The following is a 12,223-nucleotide window of genomic DNA, read 5'->3' as shown; positions in this document are numbered from 1 at the left end:
TCTAGCTTAGTAGGTAGGATCGCTAAACACTCGGCTATACAGGTCGTCTTATGAATGGCTTAATGTTATCCGTAGTTAATGTATTTGTTTTAAAAACAACGCTGCTCGAACATTTTTGATGGTCTTTTAGTAGACGATTGTGAGTCTAGTTGTTGACAGTACGCCCATGCATCTAAGACTTGTTTTATGTCTTGTAATTCTGTTGGCGGTTCATAAATAAATAAATCTAACTAAAACAGTTCCGTATTTAAGTAAATCAGATGCAATTCAAACTCCGCGCTAAAATTAGAAATTGTTTTGCCAATTCTACAAGAAAATAATATTTACCTAGTGTAAAATATAATTAAGACAATAATTGATTTGACGTCAATTAAAAGTAGGTAACATAGTTTCTACCGTTAGTCGCAAAACGTATCCTTGAGTTTCTTCGTCAATAAGTGTAACAATTTGATTATTCATACCATCACAAAAGTCATAATAAGTATTCCAAAGGTGTTGAGTACGGTAAATATGAAAGCGCCTAAATTTAAACTGTTCAGTTAAGTAAAAATTTTAACATTTTAAAAAATTGCAATTATTTTTATACTTTTTATTGGACATTATTATATGTATTGTTTTGGAATAGTGTTTTTGAAGTCGGTTTTGTTATTTTTTTTTAATTTTTTGTGAATCTGAATCAAAATTGGTTCACCCAGTCTGTGCACGACAGAAAGACAGTTTTAAGTTGTAAATCATTTAATATTTGCTTAAGTATCGTGATAATAATTATAAGAAGTGTTAAATAAGTTTTAAAAAATCAATAGCTATTGTATTCATATAATTAGAATATGGAATGTGTTGAATTAGGTAGGTTGATGCAATAAAGATATGATGTGATGTAGTTTCATTTACACCTAATTTAGAAGTACAGCATTAATGTAATTTAGTTCTTGTGTATGTATATATAGTTAATTCAGTTAGAAAGGAATAATAAAGTCTGCACATTGTTGTTTAACGGTCAGAAAGATCTAGTAAGATTCTAATAACATTCCAATAAGATTGTAAGTTTTATAGATGTAAATAGATATTTTATGTAATTATAACCATGATAATAATGATAACATGATTTTATGTAATAATAAACTGAGCATTCGAACGCTCCCGTGTTCCCGAATGACTGAGGGCGTCCGAAGTTGCGGGGCAGGGGCCTTATAAATATGCGGGAAGTGAAATTGCGCCGCCATATCAAACCGCGCGTGAACAGGGATCACCTCACCACCTCAGGATGTATCTCATAGGGGGAAACCCCATAAGCATTTTATTGTAATTTGTACATGTGTATTTTGGGAAATAATAAAGAGACGGTGAATCGGGGTTGAGGTATCGATGTTCTAGAACATTCTATGAGAAATGATATAAATATAGGGCTATGACGCTAGGCAATTCATTCACATTCGGGGCCCACTAGAAGAAACAAGAAAAGGAAGAACTCTTCGTGGAAAGAAGAAACCTCGCGGTGGAAGAATGTTGTGAGCACCCGAATTGAGTCAGCGTAAAGTTCCCCCCGCCGGTACCTCGCCCCTCGGCATCTCGCCGTCGTAGTTCGATAAAGTACGTGTTGTCATTGTCCCCGTTCCTGGTTTAGATTCTTTCGCGGTTATCCGGTTTGAGCTAGAGATTAGTTCTGTTTCCGTATTCGCGCCCGTCCCATTCATAGTCGAAAGTTCTGAGGTAACAAACATAAAAAAACATTTGAATTGAGAGAAAAATATTGAGATGTGATTTTGAAACTTGTTAGACGAGCTGTTATTGTACTATTACATTAATTTTTGCTGTTATAATAATAATAATTCCTTTATTTCAGGCTACATGGCCCATAAAATAAATACCTTATAGTCTAACATACATATGATATATAACTTAGATCTACGTCACATTTTCGCGGCGATGTGAGGCCCGGGTTCGGTAGCTTCCGGCGGTCGGCGACGTCCGCGATACTTGCGGAACACGACTCCCTTCGGCCACAGCTGCACGTCCAGGAAGATTGATATATGTTCTGTCGGGACGCGAACAACAAAAGAGTTGAAGTCTACTGCGTGACGCGTCACCAACTTTTTGACCCCCAACCGGAACCTTGTCTTCTCCACCAAGTACTGAACAATGTCGGAGGCCTTGGTGGTGTGGTGAAAGCGAGAGACGTAGATATACGTCGCTGGGATTACGGGACGCAGGAGCTGGTTCTGTCCTATCGGTGCTGTGCCACATTGGTTATGACTAGGAGGACTCCTCTTCTTCCGCTCCACCTTAATGAAGCCATCCTTGTCGGTCAGACCCTTCGACACAGCTCTACAAGCGGGTTCGTTGCGGGCGTGCCCGCTTCCACTTTCTGTCCTCAGCACTGTCCGCTTTCTGGGTTGCTGGCGGATGGCAGCAGCATAGTCACGTTGAGGTTTTGACGTAACGACACCTCCGAGAGGGGAGGAGGTGAGGGACGGGCGGCAAGTACATTACCGCTTACACGTGCGGGCGCAGCGGCCGGTGTCGAGTCGAATACTCTATTCGCTGATTCAATACTCGCTGGCAAAGCAATGCAAGCCCCACGTCGTGTGTTGATGTTATTGGCCTCTATTGACCTACTTACAACAGGATTGTTGCGCAAAGTCGCAACTTCAGCTTGCAGGTCCCTGATGATGTTCTGAGATGCCTCTAATTTCAACACTACTTCTGCCAGGCCTGCCTTGAGGTTTGTGATGTCCTTCAGCAACCTGGTGACGTCGACATGGTCGAAGGTGACGGGCGGTAACTTGTTCAAGTTCCTTGCCACGAAAGACGGTACTTCGTCAGGATCAGTCACCTTCAGGAGATTTATCATGTCCTGAAGACCTCTCTCCCCTTTCATCCCTCCTTATGATCAAAGGCAACTAACTAGGTAAGTATGCGAGTATCGCAGGCGAAATAACATGTTTTTATCGATTGAAAACCGGTAATGGCCACAAACAAGAAAACTATAACTGTTTCATACAAAAATCAAAGTATTGTGGATTCATACTGAACATCTAAATAATTGTATTCTTAGCAACGTAAATAGAATAAGGTAGGACTTGGGGTCTTGTTATGCGGCCTATGATGTGTTACGTCGCAGTACTCGCGTCTTCTCGCACTCATAAAACACGGGCAACAATTTCTAAAACTGTGACATTAAGAATAAATCAGGAATAAACTCACCCTCGCTGGCCTGAGACTTCTTGAACACGCCATCTTGCTCCAGATGAATTTTGCTCGCAATTATGAAAATTGGAACGACGAATCTTGTAGTCAAGTTCTATTCACAGATGACTTAAGATTTTGCTTAAAGCCTAATGATAGAAGGATTAAGTGCGGAGACGGCCAGAGAGACTCACGCACAGTGCAATTGCATTATTGGGAAAGAGCCATACCTATTTGGTGGAGATGTAGTTGGGGAAGTATTTATATAGAGCGGAATGTTTGACGTTGGGACATTATAGGCAGCACGATACATAACGGATAGTTCACAAGAAACATTTTAATTAACATTGTAGTACCATTAGACTTGGTATCACCAATGACAGAATATGTGTCAATTATTAATTGCACATGCGGGCGTAGACTATGACCTATTCCCGCTTCGCTATTTCGGTGATATGATGTGAGCAGGGTAGAAAAACATAACAGTTATCGGCACTTCAACGATTTTTTTTTTATGATATAATTATTGACTAAAATAAATTTTTAACACTATCTAATTTCAAAATTACTTATTTAAATACAAATATCATTCAACTTCAACATCACACAATTCGAAGTATTACGATTACTTTATAAAAGGGTGTTCGTCTTGTTAATATATCGAATATCGAAATTTATAAAAAAATGTCAAGCACTATCGATACATTATATTATTATTTTTACTCTAAATGAAATAATTCAATACTCTATCACTTTTCATCACTATAAGCATTCTTTAGTAGCTTATTATTTGTTCTTACCTTACTGCTTACTTTTCTTCATGCAAAGGAAATATAGCCATGAAAATTTTATTATTTTCATCTGAACGGCCAGATTTTAAACCACATAATTTACAAGTCTTATAATACAATGTATAGCTTAGAAATGTCTTACGCATTCACTCTACAAAATAATAAGGCTAATTCTCTTGAATAATACACGAATAAAGTAAAAGAAAAGTGTTATCAGTCACTTCTATTTTGAATTAATGACAGGTCACTCAAACCAAAACAAACTAGAGTCGAATATAATATGTAGAGCGACACAGGGTTGATTGTGGTACGCGTTTCATACGAATGAAATGCAGCCAGCTGCCAGAGAGAATCGTCTAATCTAATAGCAGTCCCGAGTTATAGCCTAAACACATCATCGGATTTTGTACGGCCGAACCATCAGACGTGCTGTAGCGGACCATATTCGATGATATGTCGCATTGTCCATCGCACATTAATTCTAATTTCTTATTGTCAAATGTCAATTGTTGTTAGTCTTATGTCAATACAAATTAAATTATTTGAATCAACTTTGATTACATTAACAAAAATAAAATTGGAATCCTGTAAAGTAATGAGTATTAAAGCAAGTGTTTAAACTTTATAGTGATCTGGGCCAATTGATATTTCAAAATAAATATATGTCATCTTACTTAAATTTTAATTATTTCAATTTATTTTTAAGGATTACTAATCTAGCTATTTTTTAAGAAAAATGCCATTTGATGTGAATTGGGTTGTTGACAAATATAGAGAAGATCATGAAAGTGATCAACACTGGTCATGGAGAAAAGCATTCATGGAGCGATGGAAATATTTTTATCCTGAGGATAGACTTGTCTGTTTGGCCCGGGTTTTTACTAATATTGGGTTTCTTGGATGCAAGTACCCATTGGAGGTCATGCAAGAGGTTTCGGGTTTATCCAAAGAGGTTATTTTTATTATTATTTTGGTTTCTAATGATAATTTTACTCATAGACACTTATTATAATGGATATCATAGGTTTAAAAATACCATTTTAACTACTTTTCTTTAGAATATTAAAAATATCTTCTAACCGACCAAGTGTAAAATTCTGGATGGCTTTCTTTAAAAAGGTTTTGATTGTGATATCAATACTGATATTGTGAGTATAAAACAAACAAATAAACAATTTTATTTTACAATAGAATCTTTTTAGTATGTTACCTATATTCCCAGAAAATATTTTTCAAACTTTTATTATTCAAACTTAACATACTCAAACATTGATTAATTAGATTCCTTCCTTGTAATGCATGCTACTGCCCTACTATGCATTATGAGACATTGTCTTGTTCATGTGTTACTACCTATTAGAGAGAATAATTATACTAGATTATTATATGAAAACTACCTTTATGCCAAGCAGGACATAATTTTTTTTTGACCAAATGTAGTTCCATAATGTGTATAAAGTGTATTAAGAATGTCCAAAGACACTTTATGTATCATATAAAATGTCTATGTATTTGTCTCAGATTTTATAGTAAAACAGATCTCAAGTTACCAAAAGAGATGAAAACGATATGGTGTGAATCCAACAGTAAATAGAATTAATGTGTTTTTGTTTTAACACAATATTCTTAATGGCAACATAGATCGTCCATATATGTTATTAAAATTTACCATCATCATAAACTATCAACTAATCTGTTTCTTGGTAGGTCATATTGTTCACATACTAAATCTCCTTGACCTGGATTTAACTTTATGGTTGCTCAATATAAAAAAAAATTATACTTTGTATGTTGTAGTCTTAGAATAATTATATTTTTCACTATAATATTAAAATACCTACTTATACATTTTAGTTTTTTGATTGTAAAACTGGTAATACTGTCTTAAAATATTTTTTATATACTTGCAGTGGTAACTTTTATACATTTTATTTAGGTAAATGTGCATGTGTGTGATTAGTTTCCCTAATATATAATTATAAGTAACAAAATAAAATATATTGAGTCATCAATAGTTATCTAATTAATGTTTAAGACTGGCAGTAAACACTCCATTGTGTAAAAAGTTTTTTGGAATTTCATTAAATGAGAATGTTTTATGTTATGTGTCCTTAAAGGTTATTTTTTACATTAAACACCATGAATATATTATTTGCATATACTGATTTTGGGAGTCCAAATCTTTAAATGCCACTTTTCGCTTGAATGATTTTAATTAAATGTTTCTATTATTAAATTCCTAATTTTTGTAAACTTTTAATCTACAGGTCACTCAAAACTATCAAAGACAACTGCAGAATGTTCGAAAAACATTTGAATCAGATGAAGTAGTTAATATGAGTGTAAATACAGCAGAGAGATCTTTAATGGATTCTACACAAGAGTTGCACAGCTTACAAGATGAAATACCTCATCTGACCTCACCTAACTGGATCTGTACTGGCCAAACAGCTGCTCCACCAGGAGCGCTACGCCAAGTGTCTGAAAAGGAGTCTCAAGACCAACAGGAGGCTGCTCCAAAAGCGCCATACATAATGCCTACGCTTGACGTTTCCACCCAGAACATGGCAATACCGGCAACGACTTTCATGGACGTTGATTGGACATTGCCTATCAGGAAGGGAAATGCCAAGCCAGATCTTAACATTGTGTCACCACCTATGCCAGAACAACTCAAAGCTAACAGCAGGGCCAAGCGTAACCGCGCGCGAGCTGAAGCAAGAAAGGCTAGGAGGATGACTGCCAAAAACAATCACCCTACACCCCAAGAGGTAGAACGCAATTGCGTAGCTGGAGATAAAGGGATGTCTACTGGACAGCCTCCAGTCATACTATCTGAAGTTGCAGAAAAGTTAAAAAAAGGCCTCGCGGGAAACGTGCTGGCAAAAGCGTTCGCGAGAGGGCTGAAGCTTGTGCTGGGCAAGGGTCCAACCTACCCGACAGCAAGAAGAGAGCTCGCCTAGCTGACACCTTGTTTCCTCGTGAAGATCTTCAGCGCACGCAAATGTGTCCTAGAATTGCCGCTAAGAAAAGCTCAATCAACTATGCAGACTTGTGTAAGAACAACGACATGCTAGTCGCAATAGTGAATGAGCCTTTCAGGGACATAAAAAAAGACCACGTTGAGGCTATATTGGTTGCAGTTGAGAAGGCGATGGATTCAGTAATCTGCGCCCCTACCTCAACCACAGCCCCTGCACGTCTACCTAGCTTCCGCGGCAGACCCAACCATGGAGAGGGAGCCATCAAGTTTTGGTGCGAGGACGCCTTCACGGTGGATTGGCTGAAAACAACTGTCACTAGAATAACCTCGCCGTATCCAGACACAAGACTGGTAGTACGCCTTCAAGCAGAAATTCCCAGGAAAGTGAAGGCGGCCATGCTCATCCCAAGGTTCTCCAAAAACGATGACGTAAACCTCTTGCAAGCCAGGTTCGCTAGCCAGAATCCTTGGTACAATATCCGTACTTGGAGCTTCTACCATGTTCCGGAACCAAATGAGAACGGGATAGTCCGCATCACCCTCGGCATTCTGGAGCAAGATATACCGGAACTCTTGAAGCGAGACCGCCGAGTTTCCTATAAATGTGGCTCTGTCTATGTTACTTTCTCTAACGAGGAAATTTCTCTAAGGAGGGTGAAATCGAAACCGAAGTTCATACTGGCGCCGCAGAAGTAACACAGAATCTTGTCTGCGCTTCAGACACCGCTCATCATCTGTATAGAAGAAGAGTCTACCCAAGCGCATGAGATTTAGGCTACTTCCTTGCATTAGCCACCATTACTGACGTGCTCTGTTCTGGAGACCTTCTAAATGTATGTCATCGCAACGTCTGGGCCAGCCTAAAATCCAATGGAAGATGATTCAGAGACAACTTTTGTTATTGTGGAAGCACAGTCTATAGCTCACGAAACCCTAGCAACCATACATTTATCGTTGGTTACACAAGTTGCTGATTGGCAAGTGTGAGATGGAACTTTCATGCTCGAATCATATTGTGGATAAGGTACAATTTTCGCATATACATTGTTGCACTGGTGCTTCGAAACAGAACCCGCCATCAATTATAAGTTGGGAGTTTCTTATCAGTTCTTCACCCCCTGTCAAAGCCCCTTTTCTTACTGATGTTGCTTCATGACGTTTACCAAGTATTGTTGCAATATGTTATGTTATTGTCACTGCCCATAGAATTCCCATTTAGTAACCATAGTTAATAAATATTTCTATTGCATTATGTAAAGTGCTACTAACTTTGTTTGAAGCTCTTAACAACAACAGCTATGAACAAATGTGTCCACTTACTTAAAGAAAATACGCTTCCGAGAGCAAATGCGCGTGGTGAGAACCAGGGCTACAGAGCGTGCGCCACAAAGAAAGTTGTTTAACAGAGCGAAGAATACCTGAGCACCCGACGCATGGATCGCCTTTAAACTACAAGAATATAACAAGAAGCGCTTCCTTCAAGAAATAATACTTCAGCCGCTTCTACACCGCTATAGGATCCACTTAACAAGCTACTAAAGCTAATGAGATGTCCGATGAGCCGGGCAAGAAAGAAAGTTTCCTTAACCTGCACTGGACCTGAACCCTTTTGCGGAGTCGGAGAATCCCTAATACGTAGAGTACTGAGGAATCAGGAAACTCGCGATGCAGCTCACCGTTGGCTTTCCAGACGTTAGGTAGGCTAAGGTGGTTACAGGAGTCATTTACCAATCCTCACAGGTTCCCTCTCTGGACACTGCAAACTTAGGGGTAACTTGGTTAAATAGGCCTCAGTGAACCCTGACAGATTTTGGCAAAAGGCCTACGATGATCCACGTTCATTTGGAATGTGAGGCTATCGCCAGTATGAGGCCAGGAAGCCTCAAAACCCTCAAAAATCCAGGCAGAGGAACTGCATTACTTGTGCCACCTGAGGATATTGCGCCTTTTAAAGGTCATATGCCTGGATGATGTGGCTTAGATGCAATTAAGACCTCGGATTATGCAGTGGAATAATTACCCTAAACGTCGCTCAACTACCTCATCAGAACGAGTATAGTCATCACTAGGGCGTGCGTCCGAGTACAAGTAGGGGTACAATAAATCTACAGAGATAAGTGCTACTTTCCCCAATAATAATAATAACCAAGCTGCTAATGTAAATAACTCTTTCGCACGATCTAGAGCGCAATCTAGATTGCCTTAAAAATTTGCTCACTCAGATTTGTTAACTTTTTCTGTAGACTTAACTTCTGACTAATTCGATGATTGCCATATCGTTAACAAATCGTAGAATAAAGCAATGAAAAGTAAGTCAGCGGGTCAAATAGGTTAGTTAACAACTTACAGTGAAGGTGACACAGACAAGGCAATCTAGGCAATGAATTCAAAACTAAAATCATGTCAAATAGGGGACACATAGCCATCAATTGAGATGAATCTTGCTAATTCCTGCAGAAACTAATTCACTTAAGAAAATTTTCAAAAAAAACTTTTTTCCGGAAACATCCAGAATCTTTTAACATTATATTATGGCTGCAAAATCTACCCATTTGTATAAAAACATAGCTATGAACATACCAAATAGCAATGAAACGAATGTCAATAGTAGTCAATGAAAGACAGGAAAAGAGAAGCCAATAAGCCATGTTACGAAAGTGAAGTAACATGGCTTGTACAAAAAATAGACATAAATTATGGCAGAATGGCTAAAAGACAGAAGTCATGAGACAATATAAAGAAAATAAAAGTTTCACTTTAACAAGTGCTATTTTGGACAAGAACAACAAAAGAAAAAATGTTTTGGAAGAAGCTGGAGGTGGCATTTATGTCAGACTATGAATTAAAATTGTAAATAAAAAAATTGCGTACCACTTGTTGTATATAATTATTTAATCAGTGGGTCAGGAGTTTTATTTGGTCTGCTTCAATGGCGTAGAGCGACTCTGTTAGCCGAGCATCGCACTTCTATATACAGGGCATGAATGGCCCCAAATATGCTGCTTGAGAGGAGTTAAGGTAGTATTCCGTCCTAAACCCTGCTACGCAACACAAATCATCCAGACTAACCAGTCTCACATCCTTTATGATGAAGACTTAAGAGAGACTTGGTACATGCTATTATTGTGTAACATCGCCCGTAGGTGAAAGCTTATCACGTAAACAATCATCTTTAGGCGCATTATTTGATAGGGAATACCCTTCTACAAAACAATTTTACCAGTACAAGCCAAGCTCTATCCGAACATGACTTTGATGCCAAGATTATTGGGTAGATAGATAACTTGTTGAAGTACGGAGAGATACCGGAACACAAGAAGTGAGGTGGTAAGAGGATGTCCGCAAGCAGGCGCTTAACACTTATGAAGCATCGATAAGAGGCATCTTTATACAACATGCCCGAAAGGTCGGTATTACAGTGGAGCATTATCTGCTATAAAGTAGTAATGTGCAAGCATTATTGTGTTTCGGTCTGAAGGGCGCCGCAGCTAGTAAATATACTGGGCTAATGAGACCTTATAATATCATAGAAATGTTGTCATGTAGGTAATTTATTTTTTAAATTACTTGTAAGATTCTTAGAACACGTTTATATTTATTCATTTTAAGTTTTTTATTATGGTAAGTACTATGTGGTTTAAAGGTATATCTTTTATATTTATTGCTTAGGTAATACCTGATAGAAATATCATTTATTGTATTCATTCCATTATAAATATAAATTGGCTTATAGCTAAAAGGCATAAGCCTTAACAATTAATTCGTAGCTCATAAAATGTGAATTTTCTTATCTTTTAATTTATTAATAATCTCATAAAATGTAAAGCATAATACGTAACTAACTACATAATTATTATTTTACAGTTTTTAATTATAACAGGTTGAACATAACAGATACTTAATATAGAATAGAATAAATAAAATTGATTTAAATACATTAATTACAGCAAATTATAATTAAAATTAACTCAATAAAATTGTAATAAAAATATCGTTGTCTTATCCATGTAATAAAATATCAAGATCGATTCCACAGGGCAGTGTGTTGGGTTGTATATTGTTTCTCATATACATAAACGATCTTAACAAAATAAATATGTTGCCATGACAACGCCCATCGCCGCCAAGCCGATCATAGATTAACTTACAGAAATAACAAAATATTGATGCTATCTCTTGCGGTATGATCGAGGTAGAATATTTTAGGAAAGTACTTATGTAAAAAATTACTTATATGTTGCGAATCGTTGTCTTATCCATGTAATTAATTATCAGGATCGATTCTACAGGGCAGTGTGTTGGGTTGTATATTGTTTCTCATATACATAAACGATCTTAACAAAATAAATATGTTGCCATGACAACGCCCATCGCCGCCAAGCCGATCATAGATTAACTTACAGAAATAACAAAATATTGATGCTATCTCTTGCGGTATGATCGAGGTAGAATATTTTAGGAAAGTACTTATGTAAAAAATTACTTATGCGTTGTGAATGTAATAATTTTTAATAAACAAGTGCGTATATAAGTAACTGAACTATCAAACTACTAAAACAAGTTTTAGGGTAGGTAGCGGATGTAGACAGTGAGTGCTATTTGTTTACTTAGGAGTTTTATCAGTAACACTATCCCTTTCAGTATATCCCTTGCTAACTGCAGAAGAATCAATGGATCATTTTCTTCTTCTCCCATTACCTTATTGTAATAAACCCTCAACAAAAAGACATTCATAAATAATATAAGATACAAAAAATAATAATTGTACTTTTTGGGAGCCGTCGTAAGTAAAATTGTAAAAATGGGACCCTTACTGTAGATACCTTTCGGTTTTGTTTTGGTGTCTGTATGTTTTTCATTATTTTATGTATAAATAATTGATATCATCAATGTGGCTATACATTATAATCAATATTTTTTTTTTATAAAATCAATGACACATTATCTACTTAATTTCAATGCAGTTTTACTACTTTATAGCTTTTACTTTTACTACATGAACTCATGAATGAATCGTAATTTAGGCATAAATCACGGTGTACGATAAAAAATCATATCTGATGAATTAACTGTATTTTCTCTATACAAATACGAAGCAAATTAGAGTTATCTCTTTTTCGCTTGCGATAATTGCATTTACTATCCTTCTTTGACGTGTAATTGTAATGTAGGCACACTACATTACAATTACAATGTTATTGCAATGTTAAATTATTCATGTGTGCGTTAGTGCATCATTTTCAAACACCGAATGTTGTCTACG

General features: G+C 36.8%; 1 protein-coding gene across 1 annotated transcript; it reads left to right on the top strand.

The window, feature by feature from the left end:
* The first annotated feature begins 4,261 nt into the window (after positions 1-4,261).
* LOC126968344 (uncharacterized) lies at positions 4,262-9,833 on the top strand. Its single transcript, XM_050813327.1, has 3 exons — positions 4,262-4,584; positions 4,684-4,929; positions 6,245-9,833. Exons 2-3 carry the CDS (start codon positions 4,714-4,716, stop codon positions 6,938-6,940), a joined length of 912 nt encoding a protein of 303 aa, XP_050669284.1. The 5' UTR covers positions 4,262-4,584; positions 4,684-4,713; the 3' UTR covers positions 6,941-9,833.
* The last annotated feature ends 2,390 nt before the right edge of the window (positions 9,834-12,223 follow it).

This window comes from Leptidea sinapis, chromosome 15, assembly GCF_905404315.1.
Source record: "Leptidea sinapis chromosome 15, ilLepSina1.1, whole genome shotgun sequence".
NCBI lineage: Eukaryota > Metazoa > Arthropoda > Insecta > Lepidoptera > Pieridae > Leptidea > Leptidea sinapis.
This window is presented reverse-complemented; position numbering and strand designations above follow the sequence as displayed.